This window comes from Saccopteryx leptura, chromosome 4 (assembly GCF_036850995.1).
Source record: "Saccopteryx leptura isolate mSacLep1 chromosome 4, mSacLep1_pri_phased_curated, whole genome shotgun sequence".
NCBI lineage: Eukaryota > Metazoa > Chordata > Mammalia > Chiroptera > Emballonuridae > Saccopteryx > Saccopteryx leptura.
The window spans coordinates 119712417-119734281 of NC_089506.1; the positions used below are offsets into that span (position 1 = coordinate 119712417).

The following is a 21865-nucleotide window of genomic DNA, read 5'->3' on the forward strand; positions in this document are numbered from 1 at the left end:
TCCATTGTATATATGTACTAGCGGTTTTTTATCCACCCTTGTATTGATGAGCACTTAGGCTGTTTCCATATCTCTACTATTGTACGTAATGCTGCAGTGAACATAAGGGGACATATATTTTTCCACATTAGAGTTTTGGATTTCTTTGACTGTATACCCAGAAATAGAATTGATGGATCCTACTTTATCTCTTCTTATATAGGCTTTGTTTTAAAGTTCTTTTTGTCTGGTATAAGTATTGCTTCCTCAGATTTTTTTTTTGGGGGGGGGGTTACCATTTACATGAAATATCTTTTTTGTGTGTGACAGAGACAGAAAGAGAGTGAGAGACAGACAGGGACAGACAGACAGGAAGGGAGAGAGATGAGAAGCATCAATTTTTCATTGCGGCGTCTTTGTTGTTCATTGATTGCTTTCTCATATGTACCTTGACGGGGGAGGGGAGCGGGGGCAAGGCTCCAGCAGAGCAAGTGATCCTTTGCTCAAGCCAGTGACCTTGGTCTCAAGCCAGCGACCATGGGATCATGTCTGTGATCCCACGCTCAAGACAGTGACCCTGTGCTTAAGCCAGAGTCCTCTGGTTTTCAAACCTGGGTCCTCTGCGTACTAGTCCAATGCTCTACATGAAATAGCCCTGGCCGGTTGGCTCAGTGGTAGAGCGTCGGCCTGACGTGCAGAAGTCCCGGGTTCGATTCCCGGCCAGGGCACACAGGAGAATCACCCATCTGCTTCTCCATCCCTCCCCCTCTCCTTCCTCTCTGTCTCTCTCTTCCCCTCCCGCAGCCAAGGCTCCATTGGAGCAAAGATGGCCCGGGCGCTGGGGATGGCTTCTTGGCCTCTGCCCCAGGCGCTGGAGCAGCAGAGCGACGCCCCGGAGGGGCAGAGCATCGCCCCCTGGTGGGCAGAGCCTCGCCCCCTGGTGGGCGTGCCGGGTGGATCCTGGTCGGGTGCATGTGGGAGTCTGTCAGACTGTCTCTCCCCGTTTCCAGCTTCAGAAAAATACAAAACACACACACACACACACACACACAAAAAAAAAAATATATATATATCTTTTTTCATCTCTTTATTTCAGTCTGTGTGTCTTTCAATCTGAAGTGAGTCACTTGTAGGCAACATATGTAAGGGTCTTGTTTTTTTATCCATTCAGTCACCCTATGTCTTTTGATTGGAGCATTTAATTTATTTACATTTAGAGTAATAGTTGATAGGAGGCCCTGTCTGGTTGGCTCAGTGGTAGAGTGTCAGCCAGTGTGTGGAAGTCCTGGGTTTGATTCCCGGTCAGGGCACACAGAAGAAGTGACCATCTGTTCCTCCACCCCTCCCCCTTCTCTCTCTCTCTTTCTCCTCTTGTAGCCCTCCAATTGATTCGAGTTCAATGGCTCTGGAGGTTGAGGATGGCTCCATGGAGCCGCTTCCTCGAGTGCTAAAATTCACTCATTTGTAAGCATCACCCCAGATGGTCAGAGTATTGGCCCCATTAGGGCTTGTCAGGTAGGATGCATGTGGGAGTCTTTCTATCTCCCCTCCTCTCACTTGGAAAAAAATATAAAAATTTTAAAAAGAAGTCTTTCAAAAGTTACCAGAGAAGAAACTTGTTCTGCTCATTCTGGCCTGCACATTCTAATCCTCTAAGAAGCTTTAAAAATATATAAATTCTTGGTTCTACCCCCAGATATTTGGTTTCATTTTGCCTATAGTGGGGCACAGGCACTGATACTTTAAAAAGATGCCCCAGGTGATTTAAAAATGTAGTCAGGATTGACAGCTGCTGATTTGATTAAAAAGAAATTGGGACTGGATCAGTGTCAGAGGAGGAGTAAATCAGGGGGTAGGTGCTTGAGTCTCTTTATTGATTTTTTTCAAACCACATACACACACAGAATACACATGTATGTATGCCTCATGCTTTCTATTTTTCCCTTCCATTGGCATGGGCGGTTCTGAGATACCTATAATTAAATAAATCATTTTCAAAATATACTGATATACCTTCATGTTGCCCTTTCTTCCCAGGACCTAGCTGGGTATTTGCTTTCTCCCTGGAGTGCTTCTGGGTTGATATTGTGCTGCATGCCCACGTTGCCGTGGACCCAGGAGGACCTACTGTGTTTTAATGGGATTGTTAGGCAGGGTCGGGAGAGAGGTGAGGGTGCTGATCCCCTCTCAAGATGTTACTCACTGTAGCTCATTTGCTAACATGGTGTTTCTAAACCTTGTCTGTACATATAAATCATTTGGGAAACTGAAAAAAGTTAATAATTGGGTCCTACCTCCAGAAATTCTGATTTAGTTAGTCTACAGAGTGGCCAAGACATGGGGATTTTTGGAAGTTCCCTCAAGTGATTCTAGTATGTGCCTAACTTTGAGAACTGTAGGAATGGGAGGCTCATGGCTGTTCTTCCTCGGCAGAATGACGGTACCAAGGGGAATGGAGGAGCAGAAGAGAAATGTCCCCTTCCAGTTTCTCTTGCTGTTGGAGAAGATGCAGGACAGCCGGCAGAAAGCAGTGCAACCCATGGAACTCGTCTCCTGTCTCCAAAAATACAATGTGCCATGTAAGACCATCCTCCTAGCACCTGCTTCTGGTCTAGTACTCTAAAGCAGTGTTTTTCAACCAGTGTGCCATGAGACATGGTAAGGTGTGAGTATAAATACATTTAGAAACTATATTATTATTATTATTTTTTTGTATTTTTCTGAAGCTGGAAACGGGGAGAGACAGTCAGACAGACTCCCGCATGCGCCCGACCAGGATCCACCCAGCACGCCCACCAGGGGCAACGCTCTGCCCACCAGGGGGCGATGCTCTGCCCCTCCGGGGCGTCGCTTTGCCGCTACCAGAGCCACTCTAGCGCCTGGGGCAGAGGCCAAGGAGCCATCCCCAGCGCCCGGGCCATCCTTGCTCCAATGTAGCCTTGGCTGCGGGAGGGGAAGAGAGAGACAGAGAGGAAGGGGGGGTGGAGAAGCAAATGGGCGCTTCTCCTATGTGCCCTGGCCGGGAATCGAACCCGGGTCCCCCGCACGCTAGACCGACGCTCTACCGCTAAGCCAACCGGCCAGGGCCTAGAAACTATATTATTAACTATATGTATAATATGTACTGTGTTAGAGTGTCATTTTGTGTCATTTTGGTAGGTGGTGTGCCCCAGGATTTTGTAAATGTAAAAAATGTGCCGCGGCTCAAAAAAGGTTGAAAATCACTGCAAGGGTGTGGGGGCTGGATGGAGAGATAGGAAGAAGTGGGAGCGTGGGAGGGAGATGGGGAGAGAGAGAGAGAGGATGAGGATGAGGGAGAGGGAGCAAGAAGGAGAAGGCATGGGAAGGAGGGGATAGGAAGAGGGTGAGCAAGAGGAAGTGAGTGAGGGAAGGAGAGGGAGAGGAGAAGGACTAAGAAGGAAGTTAGACTGTGGACCCCTTGTATTGGAGGCATTTATGTGATTTGAAATATTTTGAAGAGCCCACATTTTTACACAGAATTGGTATTATGCATATATTACTTTCACACTCATTTTCTGCCTCTTAGTAGAATAAGTAAGCCTAAGAGTTTCCTCAGAGCTGATTCAGCTGCAGGTAAGGAATCCCAGGAATACCGAATAAAGGATTAATAAGGAGAAATCATGTTCTACAAAAGAAAACTCATAAATTGGTTATTTAAAAATTTTTTTTAATTAATTTATTTTTTAAGTGAGAGGAAGAGAGAAGAGTGACAAAGAAACAGATTCTGACATGTGCCCCCACCAGGATCCACCTGGCAAGCTCCCTACTGGCGATGCTTGGCCCATCTTGGGTCATTGCGTGGAAACCAAGCTATTTTTAGCGCTCGAGGCAGAGACTCCATGGAACCATCCTTGGCACCCAGAGCCAACTTGCTCAAACCAAGAGCCATGGCTGCAGGACAGGAAGACAGAGAGAGAAAGAGAGAGAGAGAGAGAGAAAAGTGAGAGGGGGAATGGCTACTTCTGTGTGCCCTGACTGGTAATTGAACCTGGATATCCACATGCTGGGCTGACACTCTACCACTGAGCCAACCAGCCAAAGCCAGAACAATATATTTCAATGCTTTTTATTCATTTAGATTAATTTGAGCCGGCATTTTCTAACTTTGCATGCAAAAAATTAGTTCAGGCATAAAAAGAGCTCCATTTTGGCCATCTTAAGTTTGTATTCCTTCTAGTTAAATCTTTCTATTTTTGTTAAGTACTTGCAAGTAAATGCTTTCTATTAATTGAATCCCAACCCTTAATATTTAGTGCTACATTGAGGATTTAATCCCATTTCCCTAAACATTGACAGAACAATTCAAGCTGATATATAGTATAATAATTTAAAGATTCTTTAGGGTGGCCAGTGCTCATGGAGTCAAGTATATACATTGGCCAAACAGTATTACAGAAAAACATCATTCTTTTCTTTGTCATAGGCTTGTAAGCATATGTTGACCAATCAGCCAACATTCTCCCTAGGGGCTCTTTTTGGGAATGGACTGTGTGTTACCCATTCTGTTACAAAATCAGAGCAGAAAATTTAAACAGGAACCAGAAACAGAAAAACCAGAGAGGAACCTCTGACCTGTTATGCGATATCGTGACCTGGAACTTCAGCATGCAACCACAAAGATGCCTGCCTGATGTCAGTCAGGGAGTTTTTGACAGGGGTCGCTGGAGGATGAAATTAGCAGAACTTCCCTGAATAGATACATACTTGGAACTGCTCAGAAGCACTGTAATCATATCCTCTAGGACAGTGGTCCCCAACGTTTTTTGGGCCATGGACCGGTTTAATGTCAGAAAATGCCTAGCGTGCGGAGGACCCGGGTTCGATTCCCGGCCAGGGCACATAGGAGAAGCGCCCATTTGCTTCTCCACCCCTCCGCCACGCTTTCCTCTCTGTCTCTCTCTTCCCCTCCCACAGCCAAGGCTCCATTGGAGCAAAGATGGCCCGGGCGCTGGGCATGGCTCTGTGGCCTCTGCCTCAGGCGCTAGAGTGGCTCTGGTCGCAATATGGCGACGCCCAGGATGGGCAGAGCATCGCCCCCTGGGGGGCAGAGCACCGCCCCTGGTGGGCGTGCCGGGTGGATCCCGGTCGGGCGCATGCGGGAGTCTGTCTGACTGTCTCTCCCCGTTTCCAGCTTTAGAAAAATGAAAAAAAATAAAAATAAAAAAAAAAATAAATAAAAATAAAAAAAAAAAAAATAATGTCAGAAAATATTTTCACGGACCGGCCTTTAGGGTGGGACGGATAAATGCACAAAATAAAATTATGCAACTGGCGTAAAAACTGATATTTTTAAATATAATTGTTGAACTTACGAGACAAGCGTCAAGATTAAGTCTTAGACGTAACAGAGGGAATCTGGTCATTTTTTAAAAATAAAACATCGTTCAGACTTAAATATAAATAAAATGGAAATAATGTAAGTTATTTATTCTTTCTCTGCAGACCGGTACCAAATGGCCCACGGACCGGTACTGGTCCACGGCCCAGGGGTTGGGGACCACTGCTCTAGGATCTCCTAATCTGGGCAACCAACACCCCACCACCACCACCAGGGACATGCTACAGAATCTCTGGGATTTACCTGAATCTTGTGTAGGGTCCCCTCTAGGGTGCTAGAAATAAGTTATGGTACTACAACCGGTCTGGGGTTTGGGTCACTCACCGCTGCAATAACCAGTAAGCAGAGTCTAGGTCTGAAAGGGAAACAGGCATCTTTAATCAAGATTGCCAGCAACTTGAGAACTGGTCGTATCCTAGCCCAAAGCCTGCCTTACAATCATGGTTGTAAAGGCTGATTATATACTTTTTCAAGGGAGGTTAGTACAATGGTCTTTATGAGGTTAATCCTGGAGGAGTCCTGAGGCTGGACAGCAGGTTCCTGGAATCCTAATAATCTCTTTTTTGGGAGGTCAAGATTGTTCCAATCCAATCACAGTCTTTACTGCTTCTTGGACTCAGTATTTCTTTATCTGCATTCTTGTCACTGGGAATTGTGTCCTTAGAGCATGGAGGTAGGGGGCTTAGATACCATCTAGCTATGGAGCTCCCGGGCCTGGGGCACAGAGGTGGATTGCCTGCAGCCTCATGAAATCATCTAGGCCTTTACAATTATCCAGCTCCTGGAATAAAGTTTTTACTTACATAAATCATTAATCCTATTTATTGTAGCTAAAAGGTACTATTACTAAAGCTATTGTACATTTCTAACCCTGAGTTCTCCTATCATTAGGGCACACCTTCAAAGCTCGGGCAGTTTAGGACACTTTTAGCCTCCATTCTTCTTTCATTTCTTCCTCGCACAGGACCTCAAAGTCAGCTAGAGCTAAGAGTTTGGGGCCCTCTCAGGTCTTCTAGGTCATTTGGAATATGTGAGACCTTTTAAAAGTTCCCTGTGGACATCTCATTCCCCAGATCTTTCTTTTAAGTTTTTGGCCAGGCTCTTTTTTGTCCTAGCAGTCAGTATTGCAGCCTTAGTATCAATTGTCACTGCTTGTTTTCCACTAATGCTCTGGGGCTAGGGTATTGAGCTCTGAGACAGGTCAAATAATGACCACATCCTTTGAATGGGGCTTGACCACATACATCCTTTGAATGGGGCTTTTCCACATAGCTGCATTCAGGTCAAATGATGCAAATGCTCCCAGTTCTGGATGGAACTTTTTCTGAGGATTTCCAGTCCCAGCCTACTTCCTCTTGTTGCTTGCAACAAGGACACCTGATGGAGGAGACCAAAGACGCTCAGACAATTTAATAGAGGAAGGAGAATTTGTTAGTAGCCTACGGAGTACATGTGATTAGTAGCACCAAAGCACGAGCTCCCTGAATTAGATTTTCTTACAGGTTATAGACCTTTACAGTATCCAAGCAATGGGCATGTGATTTCTTTGTTTAAGGTTTCCCAGGACTCAAGGAGAGAGAGGGGGAGAGGGAGTTTTGGTGGGTCAATGAGGGGGAAGGGGTTTCTGAATCATTCCTTGTAGCTACAAACAGATCCTGCTTTTCTTGCTTTGTGTTGCCAGCGGCTCCAGGCAACCATTTAGAGAACTATGGGATGTAGTTAATTTATAACTGGCTGACTCAGTTATCCCTGCTGGCTCCTTTCCCTCGTATTCTTCTGGTTTCTCCCCTCTCAAGGGAGAAGGGAGGCTTGCTCCTTCCTCACTCTGGTGGTTGCAAGGCTTCTGGTTTTCAAGGCTACTGCACAGTTGAGAAGGAGGTGTCAACATAAAAATCTTTCAAACTTGTAAGATATTTTAATGAGTTTATTTGAGCCAAACTGTCAACAATTAATGGGACATAAAGTTTCAATGAATTGAGAAAATGTTCCAGAAAATGGTGGTCTCACCACTTATTTTATCCATCAGAATCAGAGGGAAAAATATAAAGGATTATGAAATCCATAGGTGATAGATTAGGGAGGTTAGGAGAAAGGAAAGTGGGGAAATCTCTAGGATGGTATAAAAAGTAAAAATGTATATACTGAAACTTCTCTTATATAGGCAGGTATAAAATAGTTAACAGCGATTAACATGATAACAATAACAATGAGGGGGATCTATTGGCTTCTGCTCTGGTGGGGTGGCTGCCCTGAGGAGGGCAGGACAAGATTACCTGCATATTATGAGATACCATTATTGTAGATGCAAAAGATGACAGACCGGCTAAATTGAAGTAATCATTGACCTTTGTTAGAGAAAAATACCACCTGAGGACATGACTACTGTCCCAGTTTTTGCCAGCCAGGTGTCTCTGGGACTGGCTATCCTCATGGAGTGGGACATACTACGCAGTTTGTAAAGTGGTTCATTCGATATGTGTCCTTGAGACTACTCTTCACACAATTCAGAGGGTTCTACTAGAGCTAGCCCAGTTTTGCTTCCAGAGGAAAGACATGCTGTAAGGCTAATAATAGTGGCTGCCGCCTTGGCCATGCAAGTTCACATAGGATACAGGCAGACAGTAAAATAACTGTGGAGCCAGAAAATGGCGGGCCATTCCATTTATTAAAGTCTCCTGACGAGCAAACATGCAGGGAAGACTTCCCTTCTCTTGGAGCGCCCAACCCCCAACTCACCTCTCCAGACTCCTCCTCCAGACTCCTCCTCCAGACTCCTCCTCCAGACTCCAGACTCCTCCTGTACTCACCAGCTAAACAGGCGGGGTAGAAATACCCCTACTTCTGCAAACAAAAGCAAATGATTGCCCCTCCTCATGGAGGCAGACAGTCTGCAATTTACAATCTGCCGTCCTGAGGGCAGCCCTCCATAGACTACACACCCATGGCACTGCCCCAATACAAGCGAGAAAACCTAAAAACATTTGTTACAAACTTGTTTGCCCAGCGCATGCACTGAAAACAAGTTGCAGTTCAAAGCATAGGCAATATTTATTCACTCACAGATGCAGAGATGCTCGTTTAGGAAGGGGCCCCATTGGTGATGCTCCTCTGGGTGGCATCTGGTTCAGGATCTGGTCTGATGTGGAGACATGCCACTCTGTGTTAGAGGCAAGACAACTGACTGCGGTTCAGGGGCCCCGTGCTTATGAACCTTTACATGCAGCACTTCTCGCCATATGGTTATCACAAATCAGAGAAACATCTGGCTATTGCCAGGGTTCGCTCTAATCACTTCTTTGCACTCCTTGCTTGGCTGTTTGCCTGGCACGTAAATATTTATAGTTTCACTCTGTATTCATTTCAATTGTTTACAAGTTTTCCTATTAATATTTCCACAACTTATTTTCCTATGTTTACTATAACTTTCACCCCTTGGTTCCAACATCCTATGTAGTTGGGGGGGCACACTATATTTTGTCTTTATTATTTCTAAATATACACAAAGAATATTTATCACACATAATCACCTCAATATTATTACAAACAAGCAAATAAACATTATAATTTCTTTCACTCTAGTCCAAATGGATGTGAAGGTATGCATACACTGTTCAGTATAGTATGCAATGTTCAGTAAATTCCATGTGGGTTTACAACTCAATGTTGAGATTATAGATCCCACAGTCTATAAAATTGCATGGTTTACCAAGTCCTTTTGCATCATGGTCTAGGATGATGCTCATGCTGTTAGGTATGTCTCAGTTCCCTTATGATGTCTTGTTCTTGTCATGCTTTAGAGATGTTTTTTAGTTTCAATATGGATTACTTCAAGTTTTTGTAGGTTTCTTTGTAGCCTTTTTCCGTTTATATGTTCTTCCTATAGTTCACTGAACGTGGTTATCAGTAAATATTTCAGTGTGTTGTGAACTGCATATAAGTAGATGGTTTTTCCATTGTTTGTCACATTCATGGTGTCAGTGATTAGTTTGCAGGTGTCTGCAATGTTGTCCATTGTCCAATTCCCTGAGTTCGCAGTGTGGTCCCAGTAGGTCAAGTTGGCGTTGCAGTGTACGAAGGCGAAATTTCCTAGATTGTAAAATTCTTCCCTCAGGGTGGTTTCCACCATGGGTAAGTAAAAAGTTTATGTCTAGCTGCTGTGTGGTTATGTATGTGTTTTTTGTCCATGTTATTAGCTGTTCTGGTTTCAAGAAATAAGGTTTCTCGTATAACAAATTGCTTACTGGTAATACATGTTTACCATTATCTAGTCTGTGTGGTAAAGGTATAGTGTGGAATCCTAATAGTGTTGTGCCTCCTGCTATAGTCTTTATAGCGAATTCAGATAGTGACATTATGTATCCTTCTGGTTCTGAGGATTCTAATAATGCTAAATTTTGCGTCCAGAGGCGTGAGTACCTTCTCTGCTCATCATTATGTCTCTAATACTTCTTAGTGCAAATGTTAGTTGGTCTTGGGTTCTTTGGCAGGCTGTTAGTAAAACTAGGTTTTGTGTGAAATTTCTTAGGCCTTGTATATCAGTGACCAGGTAATCTATTCTTTCTTTGGATGCTTTTTCCAATACTTGTATTTGTATCTGCATGTGTGTTGCTATGTCAGTTACAGTTGTGAAATGTTTCCAGAGTAAGCCTAGAGTTTGTCCATAGTCTCTCTTGTTAGTTTTAATTCTGCTAGTTTTGTTGTGATCTTGCTGATTTTGACTGTGTTGTATACTGATATGGTAATGCTAAGGCTGATACTCCAATAGCTGCTGCTTTTAGGAATTGTAAAAAGTTTTCTTTCTCTGTTTATGTCTATTCTGTTTGGTACTATGATCTAGTAGTCTATATTTTTATTTTTTTATTTATATTTATATTTTATATTTATTAATTTTAATTTATTGTGTTAACATAGATTCAAGTGTCTCAATCAATATAACACCCTTACTCCCCAACCCACATGTCCCTCATTACACCCCCTTTCCCCCCTCCCCCTAACTCCCTCTCCCTTCCCTCTGGGATTTGCTGTCCTGTTATCTGTATCTATGTGTTATGTATCAATATATATAATTTTACTAATCCCTTCGCCTTCTCTGATCCCACCCCCTCATCCTCCTTCCCTGTGACAGCTGTCCCTCTGCTCCCTGTGACCCTGTCTCTATCCTGATACTCCATTCACTTTGTTCATTAGATTCTACATATAAGTGAGATCATACAATATTTTTCTTTCCCTGCCTGGATTATTTCACTTAGCATAATAATCTTCAGGTTTCATCCATGCCATCACAAAAGGTAAGATTTTCTTCTTTTTCATAGCCATGTAGTATTCCATTGTATATATGTACCACAATTTTTTGTTTTTTTGTGTGTGTGACAGAGACAGAGAGAGGGACAGATAGGGACAGACAGACAGGAAGGGAGAGATATAAGAAGCATCAATTCTTCCTTGTGGCACCTAAATTGTTCATTGATTGCTTTCTCATATGTGCCTTGACCCAGGGGCGGGGGGCTACAGCAAACCGAGAGACCCCTTGCTCAAGCCAGCAACCTTGGCCTCAAGCTGGTGAGCCTTGCTCAAACAGATAAGCCTGTGCTCTGGCCAGTGACCTCAGGGTTTTGAACATGGGTCTCTGTGTCCCAGTCCAATGCTCTATCCACTGTGCGACCATTTGGTCAGGCTGTACCCCAGTTTTTTAATCCACTTGTCCACTGACAGACACTTGGGCTATTTCCAGATCTTGGCTATTGTGAACAATGTTGCCATAAACATGGGGGTGCATATCTTCTTTTGAATCAGTGATTTGGTATTTTTAGGTTATATTCCTGAAAGCGGGATGACTGGGTCAAAAGGCAGTTCCATTTTTAATTTTTTGAGGAAACGCCATACTGTTTTACACAGTGGCTTCACAAGTCTGCATTCCCACCAGCAGTGCAGGAGGGTTCCCTTTTCTCCACACCCTCGTGAGCACTTATTGTGTGTTGATTTGTTAACAAGCGCCATTCTGACAGGTGTGAAGTGGTATCTCATTGTGCATTTCTCTGATGATTAGCAATGTTGAACATTTTATCATATGCCTATTGGCCATTTATATGTCTTCTTTGGAGAAGTGTCTATTCCAGGGATGGGGAACCTATGGCTCGTGAGCCAGATGTGGCTCTTTTGATGGCTGCATCTGGCTCGCAAACAAATCTTTAATAAAAATAATGTTAAAAATATAAAACATTCTCATGTATTACAATCCATTTCTTACTGCTCATGTTCCATGGTTGTGGGTGGCTGGAGCCAATCACAGCTGTCCTCCGGGACAACACCAAATTTTTATTGGATAATGCGTAATGTACACGGGTCGTTGTATGGCTCTCACAGAATTACATTTTAAAATATGTGGCGTTCATGGCTCTCTCAGCCAAAAGGTTCCCGACCCCTGCTCTATTCAGTTCCTTTGCCCATTTTTTAATTGGATTGTTTACCTTCCTGGTGTTGAGTTTTAGAAGTTCTTTATAAATTTTGGTTATTAACTCATCAGATGTGTTGGCAAATATGTTCTCCCATTATGTGGGTTTTCTTTGTATTTTGTTCATGGTGTCCTTTGCTGTGCAAAAGCTTTTTAGTTTGATGTAGTCCCATTTGTTAATTTTGTCCTTTATTTCACTTGCTCATGGGGATAAATAGGCAAAAATATTGCTACAAGAGATATTGGAGAGTTTACTCTCTATGTTTTCTTCCAAGATGTTTATGGTTTCACGATTTACCTTTAAGTCTTTTATCCATTTTGAGTTTATTTTTGTGAATGGCATAAGTTGGTGGTCTAGTTTCATTTTTTTTGCATGTACCTGTCCACTTTTCCCAACACCATTTATTAAAGAGACTGTCTTTACTCCATTGTATGCTCTTACTTCCTTTGTCAAATATCAATTGTCCAATATCAATTGTCCATACAGGCAAGAGTTTATTTCTCGGTTCTCTGTTCTGTTCCATTGATCTGTATGCCTGTTCTTATGCCAGTACCAAGCTGTTTTGAGTACAATGGGCTTGTAGTATAACCTGATATCAGGAAGTGTGATACCTGCCACTTTGTTCATCATTTTCAAGATAGCTGAGGCTATTCGTGTTCTTTTTTGGTTCAATATAAATTTTTGGAATATTTGTTCTGTATCTTTGAAGTATGTATGCTATTGGTATTTTAATATGAATTGCATTGAATTTATAGATTGCTTTGGGTAGTATTTTTACTGTAATTTTAATACATAATAATTTTATGTATTAAATAATTTTAATTTTATTTTACATAATAATTTTAATGATGTTTCTTTTTCTATCTATAATCACATTATATGCTTCCACTTGTTTGTATCTTCCTTGATATCTTTTTTCAATGTCTTATAATTTTCTGAGTACAAGTCTTGTACCTCCTTGGTTAAATTTACTCCTAGACTTTATTTCTTTTTGTTGTTGCAAAAGTGAAGGGTATTGTTTCCTTAATTTCTCTTTCAGACAGTTTATTGTTGGTGTATAAAAATGCCACTGTTTTCTGAAAATTAATTTTATATCCTGGCACCTTGACAAATCCATTCATCAGGTTTAGTAGTTTTTTGACTGAGACTTTAGGGTTTTCTATATATGGTATCATGTCATCAGCAAATAATGATAGTTTTACTTCTTTTCCAATTTGGATGCCTTTTACTTCTTCTTCTTGTCTGATTGCTGTGGCTAGAATTTCCAAAACCGTGTTGAATAAGAATGATGAAAGAGGGCACCCCTACCTTGTTCCTGATCTTAAGGGGATTGCCTTATTTTTTTTAAAGACTTTATTTATTCATTTTAGAGAGGAGAGAAGGAGAGAGAGAGAGAGAGAGAGAGAGAGAAAGAGAAGAGGGGAGGAGCAGGAAGCATCAACTCCCATATGTGCCTTGACCAGATAATCCCAGGGTTTTGAATCAGCGACCTCAGCGTTCCAGGTCGACGCTTTATCCACTGTGCCACCACAGGTCAGGCTTAAGGGCAGGGGTCCCCAAACTACGGCCCGCGGGCCACATGCGGCCCCCTGAGGCCATTTATCCGACCCTCGCAGCACTTCCAGAAGGGGCACCTCTTTCATTGGTGGTCAGTGAGAGGAGCATAGTTCCCATTGAAATACTGGTCAGTTTGTTGATTTAAATTTACTTGTTCTTTATTTTAAATATTATATTTGTTCCCGTTTTGTTTTTTACTTTAAAATAAGATCTGTGCAGTGTGCATAGGGATTTGTTCATAGTTTTTTTTTATAGTCCGGCCCTCCAACGGTCTGAGGAACAGTGAACTGACCCCCTGTGTAAAAAGTTTGGGGACCCCTGCTTAAGGGGATTGCTTTTAATTTTTGCCCATTGAGTATGATGTTGGCTGTTGGTTTGTCATAGATGGCCTTTATTATGTTATGGTATGTTCCCTGTGTTCCCACTTGGCTGAGCATTTTGATCATAAATGGGTGCTGGGTTTAATCAAATGCTTTTTGTGTATCTATTGATACAATCATGTGATTTTTATTCTTTCTTTTGTTTATGTGATGAATCACATTTATTGATTTGCAAATATTGTATCAGCCTTGCCTTCCTGGAATAAATCCCACTTGATCATGCTATATGATGTTCTTGATGTATTGCTGGGTCCGGTTTGCTAATATTTTGTTGAGAATTTTAGCATCTATGCTCATCAGGGATATTGGTCTATAATTTTCTTTCTTTGTAGTGTCTTTACCTGGTTTTAGAATGAGGATAATGTTTGCCTTATAAAAGGAGCTTGGAAATCTTTCTTCCTCTTGAGTTTTTGAAATAACTTGAGAAGGATAGGTGTTAGTTCTTCTTTGAATGTTTGGTAAAATTTGCCTGCAAAGCCACTTGATCCAGGACTTTTGTTTTCTGGGTGTTTTTTGATAACTGTTTCAGTTTCATTTGTTGTAATCAGTCTGTTTAGGTTTTCTGATTCTTCCAGATTGAGTTTTGGAAGATTGTATGTTTCTAGAAATTTATCCATTTTACATAGGTTGTTCAATTTTTTGGCATATAGATCTCTACAGTATTTTCTAACAATCCTTTGTATTTCTGCAGTGTCCGTTGTTACTTCTCCACTTCCATTTTTAATTTTATTTAAGTCCTCTTTTTTTCTTGATGAGTCTGGTTAGAGGTTCGTCAATCTTGTTTACCTTTTCAAAGAATCAGCTGTTGGTTTCATTGATCTTTTGTATTGTTTTTTTAGCCTCTATGTCATTTATTTCTGTTCTGATTTTTATTATTTCTTTTCTTCTACTTCCTCTGGACTTTATTTGTTGTCCTTTTTCTAGTTCTTTTAGGTACAGGGTTAAGTTGTTTATTTGAACTTTTCCTTGCTTCTTAAGGTATGCCTGTAATGCTATGAACTTCCCTCTCAGGACTGCTTTTGCTGTGTCCCATAGATTTTGAGTTGCTGTAAGTTCATTTTAATTTGTTTCAAGAAAATTTTAGATTTCTTCCTTGATCTCATTGTTAACCCATTCATTATTTAATAACATGCTATTTAGCCTCCAAGTGTTTGAATGTTTTTCAGTTTTTCTATTGTAGTTGATTTCTAGTTTCATGCCATTGTGTTCAGAGAAGATGCTTGATATGATTTCAATCTTCCTAAATTTATTGAGCCTTGTTTTGTATCCTAACATGTGGTCTGTCCTAGAGAATGTACCATGAGCACTTGAAAAGAATGTATATTCTGTTGCTTTAGGATGAAGGTTCTGAAGATATCAATCGAATCCAGTTGATCAAGTGTGTCATTTAAGGCTGCTGTTTCTTTGTTAATTTTCTGTCTGGAGGATCTATCCATTGATGTTAGTGGGGTATTAAAATCCCCTTCTATTATAGTATTGCTGTTGATCTCGTACTTTCTGTTCAAAAAATCTGCTTTATATATTTAGGTGCTTCTTTATTAGGCACATATATATTTACAATGGTTATATCCTCCTGTTGAATTGCTCCCTTTATCATTATGTAGTGACCTTCTTTATCCCTTACTATAGCCTTTGTTTTAAAGGCTATTTTGTCAGATATAAGTATTGCTATCCCAGCTTTTTAAAAATTTCCATTTGCATGAAATACATTTTTCCATCCCTTCTCTTTCAGTCTATGTGTATCTTTTGTTCTGAGGTGGGTCTCTTGTAGACAGCATATGTAAGGGTCTTGTTTTCTTATCCATGCAGCTACCCTGTGTCTTTTGATTGGGGAATTTAATCCATTTACTTTTAAGATTATTATTAATATGTACTTATTTATTGCCATTTTACTCTTTAAATCTACAATCCTCTTTTTCCTGATTTCTTTTTATCCTTTGTTCTTTTTACAGCAGGCCCCTTAACATTTCTTGCAGTACTAGTTTTGTTGTAATGAATTCCTTAAGTCTTTTTTTTTTTTTTTTTTTTTTGGTCTGGGAAACTTTTTATTTCTCCTTCAATTTTAAACGATAGCCTTGCTGGATAAGAAGTCTTGGTTGTAGGTTCTTGTTTTGCATCACTTTGAATATTTCATTTTTTTTTTCTTGGATTTTTCTGAAGCTGGAAACAGGGAGAGACAGTCAGACAGACTCCCACATGCATCCGACCGGGATCCACCCGGCACGCCCACGAGGGGCGACGCTCCACCCACCAGGGGGTGATGCTCTGCCCCTCCGGGGTGTCGCTCTGCCGCGACCAGAGCCATTCTAGCGCCTGGGGCAGAGGCCAAGGAGCCATCCCCAGCACCCGGGCCATCTTTGCTCCAATGTAGCCTTGGCTGCGGGAGGGGAAGAGAGAGACAGAGAGGAAGGAGGGGGGGTGGAGAAGCAAATGGGCACTTCTCCTATGTGCCCTGGCCAGGAATCAAACCCGGGTCCCCCGCACGCCAGGCCGACGCTCTACCACTGAGCCAACCGGCCAGGGCCACTTTGAATATTTCTTGACAGTCCCTTCTGGCCTCAAGTGTTTCTGTTGAAAGGTCAGGTGTTATCCTTATGGGGCTCCTCTGTAGGTAATTAACTGCCTTTCTCTTGCAGCTTTTAGTATTCTTTCTTTTTCTCTTAACTTTGGCATTTTAATAATGATGTGCTTGATGCAGGCCTCCTTGGATTCCTTTTTAATGAGACTCTGTGCTTCTTGAACTTGTTTAACTTTTTCTTTCATCAATTTAGGGAAATTTTCAGCTATGATTTCTTCAAACAGGTTCTCTATTTCTTTGTTCATTTTCTTCTTCAGGAACTCCTAAACTGCAGATGTTGTTCCTCTTCATGTTGTCACAGAGCTCTCTTAGAGTTTCCTCAGCCTTTTTGCACCTCTTTTCTTTTTGTTGCTCTACTTCTGTGCTTATGTTTATCTTGTCTTCTAAATCACTGATTTGATCATCTGCTTCATTCAGCCTGCTGTTGATTCCTTCTAGTGTAGTCTTCATTTCTGATATTGTATTTGTCATTTCTGACTGGTTCTTTTTTTATGATTTCAGTGTCCTTTTTGATGCTTGCTATTTCTTTATTTAAGTTCTCACTATGACCATTCATTGTTGCTCTAAGATCTTTGAGCATTTTAAAAATCATTATTTTAAACTGCATCTGGTAATTTGGTTACTTCCATTTCATTTAATTCTTTTTCTAGGGATTTCTCTTGTTTATTCATTTGGATCATACTTCTTTGCCCATTTTGTCTGTGTGCTGTCTGACTTTGAAATTTGTTGTGGTGTCTGTATGAAGAAGATGGGCTTGGTGGTCCTGACCGCCAGGCCACCTGTTTTCCTTGCTCTAGGAATGCTTCTTGTGGGTAGTATTTTTCCTTCTGTTGTATGTGGGTATTGAATGCAGTTGGTCCTCTTGTAGGTGCGGTTATCCCTTCAGGCTGGCTGGCACTAAGGATCAACCTTGATCATGTGTATTAGATACTGTGCAGTGTCTGGCCTGTTGGGAATATTTATTTTCCACAATGTCTGGTGCTTGCTGAACCACTTCTTTGGGTGTGCTGCTTGTGTAGCTTTCTGAGTCTAGGGTTGCTGCTTTCTGCCACCCACTTTCTGCCACCCGGTGTTGGCTCTAGATCTTCTTGGGTTGGCATCAGCTGTTGTTTGCAACATGCTTTGGGCTACCTGTCTGCAGCTACTGCACTTTTTACTGTTTATGTCTGCGTTTTCTGTTCCTGGGTAGTGTGGGAGGGACCAACTTTTGTATAACGATTAGCTTCCTCCTGCTTAGAGATCACAGAAGCTCTGTAAAAGTCCCAAGCTCTGTAAAATTTGTCCAGACTTTTCAGCTGCTCCTTCTCCTCTTGCAGCTGCCTGGTCTTCCCACAGAGTCTTCTGTAGTAATGCTGTAGTGTGGCCTAGTCTGGCCTCACCCAGCTAACCCCTCTACAGGTTGCAGCTGAGGTTGTGAATACAACGTCAGTGGTGTCTTGGTCAGGATCTTAGTATGGGGAATGTGTCCCCTCCTCCAGAGCTTAATCCCTCAGCCACCGCTGGATACTCAAAACTTATTTCTCCCCAACAAGGTGAGCAGCAGGTTCAGACTAAGTTTGGCTGACAGTCCCCTCTGCATAAGTTCTTTCAGCTGGTGAGACCCTGGTCTCAGGGAGGAAGAGTGAGAGAGTCCTCTCCTGGGGCTGAGTGAGCCCCAAAGGTGGCTAAGCCCATCAACCAGATCCAACAATAGACTCACAGAGACCCACACGTTAAATGTTCATACTCCACGCCTCTCTCCCTTCCCCCTGTGGAATCTAGCCCTGCAGGGCAGGATATCCAGCGCCCAGGCCGGCTGACTGTGAAGCTACAACCTATCTAATGCACATGAGCTGCTGTGCTGGTACTGATCACAGAGAGTGGAACTTGCCTCAGCTGGGCCAGATGTGAGGAGCCTTTCCTTAGGATACCAGTCTAGCAAGGGCGGTTAGGTCCTGAACCAATGCTTTCTGCTGCTGGCCCCTGGATGTGCCAGCCCGGGCCTCCCTGGCAGGAACCTGGTGCAGACCAGTGGGAGACATTGCCCTTGACTGTCCCTCAGCAACCTTCTTGGAGCTACAAGCAATCCAGAGTTTGTGGCTGCCTCTGCTGGGCCCAGGTCTACATGGAAATAACAAGCTGCACACCTCAGCTGGCTTTTACCCACACTGGGTCTGGGGCAAGTTCCACTTAAAAGGCCAAGTTTCTCTGAGCCTCTGTTTGCTGGCTCCTTGTTGGGCTCAGACTGAATAAAACTCCTGCTAGAGTCAAGCGCCTATAGCAATTCGGGGATTAGGAAGGGTGGTGGGTGTGTCTCTGCCCCTCAATCCCAGATGTCAGTCTTTCCAGACTTTTTTCACAGACCTCAGTAGGGTGTGGCTCCAGGAGTTTGGTGGTGTGGCCTCTGAGACCCAAAGGTACAATATAATCTGTCCCCTCTTGGGACAGTTTCTACTGAGCCTCCCGTGAGGCGGAAGCACCAATCCTAGAGTTGGGAGTGTGTGGGGGACACTCTGGTCTCAACACCAGAAAACTGAGCAACTGACACACCCCCTGTTTCCTGGCCTCTCAGAATGACCAGTTTCCATGATGGGCAGAAGAGACTCCCAAGGGCAGAGCAGCTACTTTTCCCCAGGCTGATGCCATTCAGAGGGGACTGCTCCACCCAAAAAAGATGGAGACTGCAGCATTGGAGAATGACTCAGCACAGGGGTTCTGGTGGCTGTCCCCCACAGTGTCTCTCCCTGGGCCTCCAACTTTACACTCTCCTCACGCAACTCTAGTCCTCTCAGGTCTCCCTCCACCAGAGACCTTAAGTGGCTGTGAATGAGGTTTTCTGCGTGGGCCCTGTAAGATGGAGTCTGCGTCTCAGAAAGCTCAGTCTCTTTATCACAGACAGAAACCCAGCTCCTTTCACCACCAAATGCTGTCTGGGTGCCTCTTCTAGGCTCTGGGGCTCTAGGCTGGGGCTCCGGGCCTGGGGCTGAGCACCTACCTATACCTCTCATGGCACCCCTCCCCATGGTGACAGTCCCTTCGGACCTTCAGCCACCCCTCGCTCCTGGGAGCGGGGCAGCCTTTTCTGCATCTCTGCCCTTCTACCAGTCTCGGTGTGGCTTCTTCTGTGATCTTTGGTTATAGAGGCCTCTTCCTTTAGTCCAAAGTTGATTTTACAAGATGATTGTTCTTATATTAATTTGTAATCCAATTTGGTCCTGGGAGGTGGTAGTTGGAACAACCACCTACTCCTTTACCCTCTTGGACGCCCCCTGGATGGGCGTTTTGACAATGATGAGGAGTTGTATGAATTTTATGAATAAAACTTGAGTTCAATAAGTCTATGTAATACTTTTTTTTTTTTTCAAATTTAGGGCCCCCAAATTAAGGTGCATCTTACACATGGGGAAATATGGTAGGTGCCTGTAGTTTCTGAAAATGTTCTAGATATTCCTTTTATTGGTCTAGTGAGTCTTGTTGTTCCTTTCCCCATGTGAAATCTATTGCTTTCCTAGTCACTTTATATATCAGTTCTGCTAGTACTGGTAAGTATGAAATATGATTTCTCCAGTATGCAAATAATTCTATTTGTTGTGCTTCCTTTTTGTTAGTTGAGGCTTTTATGCTAAATATTTTATTTACTACTTTTTCTGGTTTTTGTTTGTTTTTTGTTTTTCCAAAGTTAGAAGCAGGGAGGCAGTCAGACTCCCACATGTTCCTGACTGGGATCCACCCAGCATGCCCACCAGGGGGCAATGCTCTGCCCATCTGGGGCACTGCTCCACTATGACTGGAGCCATCCTCAGCGCCTTAGACAGAGGCCATGGAGCCGTCCTCAGCGCCCTGGCCAACTTTGCTCCAATGGCGCCTTGGCTACAGGAGGGGAAGAGAAAGAGAGAGAGAAAGGAGAGGGGGAAGGGGTGGAGATGCAGATGGGTGCTTCTCTTATGTGCCTTGACCAGGAATCAAACCTGGAACTCACCGGGCCAAAACTCAACCACTGAGCCAACTGGCCAGGGCCCCTTTTCCGGTATTTTTCTACCATCTGAGTTTCATTGAATTCCTACAAATTTTACTTCTGTCCCAGGGGGTTGTATTTTCTCTGGATTTATTGTCCATCCTGCTTTTTAAAATCGTTCTACTAGTTTGTTTAGGTCTTCTTGAAGGTTTTCTTTGTCTTCATTACACATGATAATATGACCAATGTATGTGATAATTTTGGATTGGTAGTCTTTTGGATTTATGCTAGAAGTTAACAGGTTATGTGCAGTGGCAATTGAATTTTTATACCCCTGTGACAGCCTTTTAAATTGATATTGTTTTCCTTTCCAGGTAAAAGTTGTTATTGGTCTAGAGTCCTCATGAATGGGTATTGTGAAAAACATCCAAGAGATCAATTGCTGCCATAAATTTTGGGTTATCTTTTTGTAAAATATTGATTACTTCTTGTGTATCAGGTAAAGTTTTGTCTATGCTTGGGGAGTTTTCACTGATATTTCTATAATCTGTGGTGATTCTGTAAGTTCTATTTGGCTTTCTTACTGGCCATACTGGGCTATTATACATGTGTGATCTGCCTACTTCAGTTATATCTTCATCAATTAATTTGTTTATAGCCTCTGTAACTTTGGTGTCCTCCCTTTAATGGGTATTGTGGCATAAATGATGCTTTTAAGGGTTCTGTTAGTGTTATGGGCTTTATCTGTAATTGTGCCAAGTTTTTTTTAATTTATGCAAGCCAGGTGTATGTATTTTTAATTCTGTTAAATGTGGTAGTACGTCCATTCCTCTGATATTTTGGAAATTTGGGTTTAATTAGAAAGTTGTTACTTCTTTAGTCAGTCCTTTATAATATATAACTCCATCTCTGGCTGATGCTATTAGTGAGTCCCCTTTTAGTCCTTCTACTCATTTCTTTGTTGGATTTATATATTCCCTTTAGTAATGAGACCTGGGAACCTGTATCTAATAAAAATTGTGTCTGAAATTTCCTTCCACTATCTGGAAATTTTACCTCTAACAGGGAGTCTGTTATCTCCCTGTCTCTTAGCAATAATTTTGGCTAATTTTTTGGAATTCCCCCCTCACTGTTCCATCGGGGGGAGTTACCTTTTTCTGTCTGGCAGTTTCTACTCTTCTCATTATAGAATGATTTGTTCTATTTTCCTCCAGTCTTATTTTTGTCCCTGACTCTGGTTTTCTTCTTGCTTTTTATTAGATTTAAATGGGTTATTATTGTTTTGATTTTGTCTGTTAAATGGGTTATTCCTTTTCCAATACGGGGCTTGATTTTTTAGATAGTTGGGGTTTCCCTGTTTAATAGGATCACTGTATGAAGATTTAAAATGGTCATTTTCAGTATTCATTCTTCTATATTTGAATCTATTTGTAGTTCTTTTCCCTAGGTTTGGCATAGATGTGTAGTATGTAGATTAATTTTTTCTATTTAGGTCCTCATGTATTGTATTCTTTCTCTAATGTGCTCTGTTGTGGGTGCCCCTTGTAACAAGTTTTGTAATGTTATTTTATAATTCTCTGGGGCTCCAGGTATGAGTGCTGTGATCATCCCTGATGTATTTTTATT

The 21865-nt window shown here is 42.3% G+C and overlaps 1 protein-coding gene and 1 non-coding gene across 2 annotated transcripts in view; both read left to right on the forward strand.

Annotated features, from left to right (window-relative positions):
* The window catches only part of USP18 (ubiquitin specific peptidase 18), a 74174-nt gene that overhangs the window by 38081 nt on the left and 14228 nt on the right, over positions 1-21865 (forward strand). Inside the window, exon 4 of the mRNA XM_066383746.1 lies at positions 2413-2558. Coding sequence (XP_066239843.1) covers positions 2413-2558 — 146 coding nt within the window. The remainder of the gene's footprint in view (positions 1-2412; positions 2559-21865) is intronic.
* Positions 632-707, forward strand: TRNAV-GAC (transfer RNA valine (anticodon GAC)). Its single transcript has one exon. It is a non-coding gene; the product is annotated as a tRNA-Val (tRNA).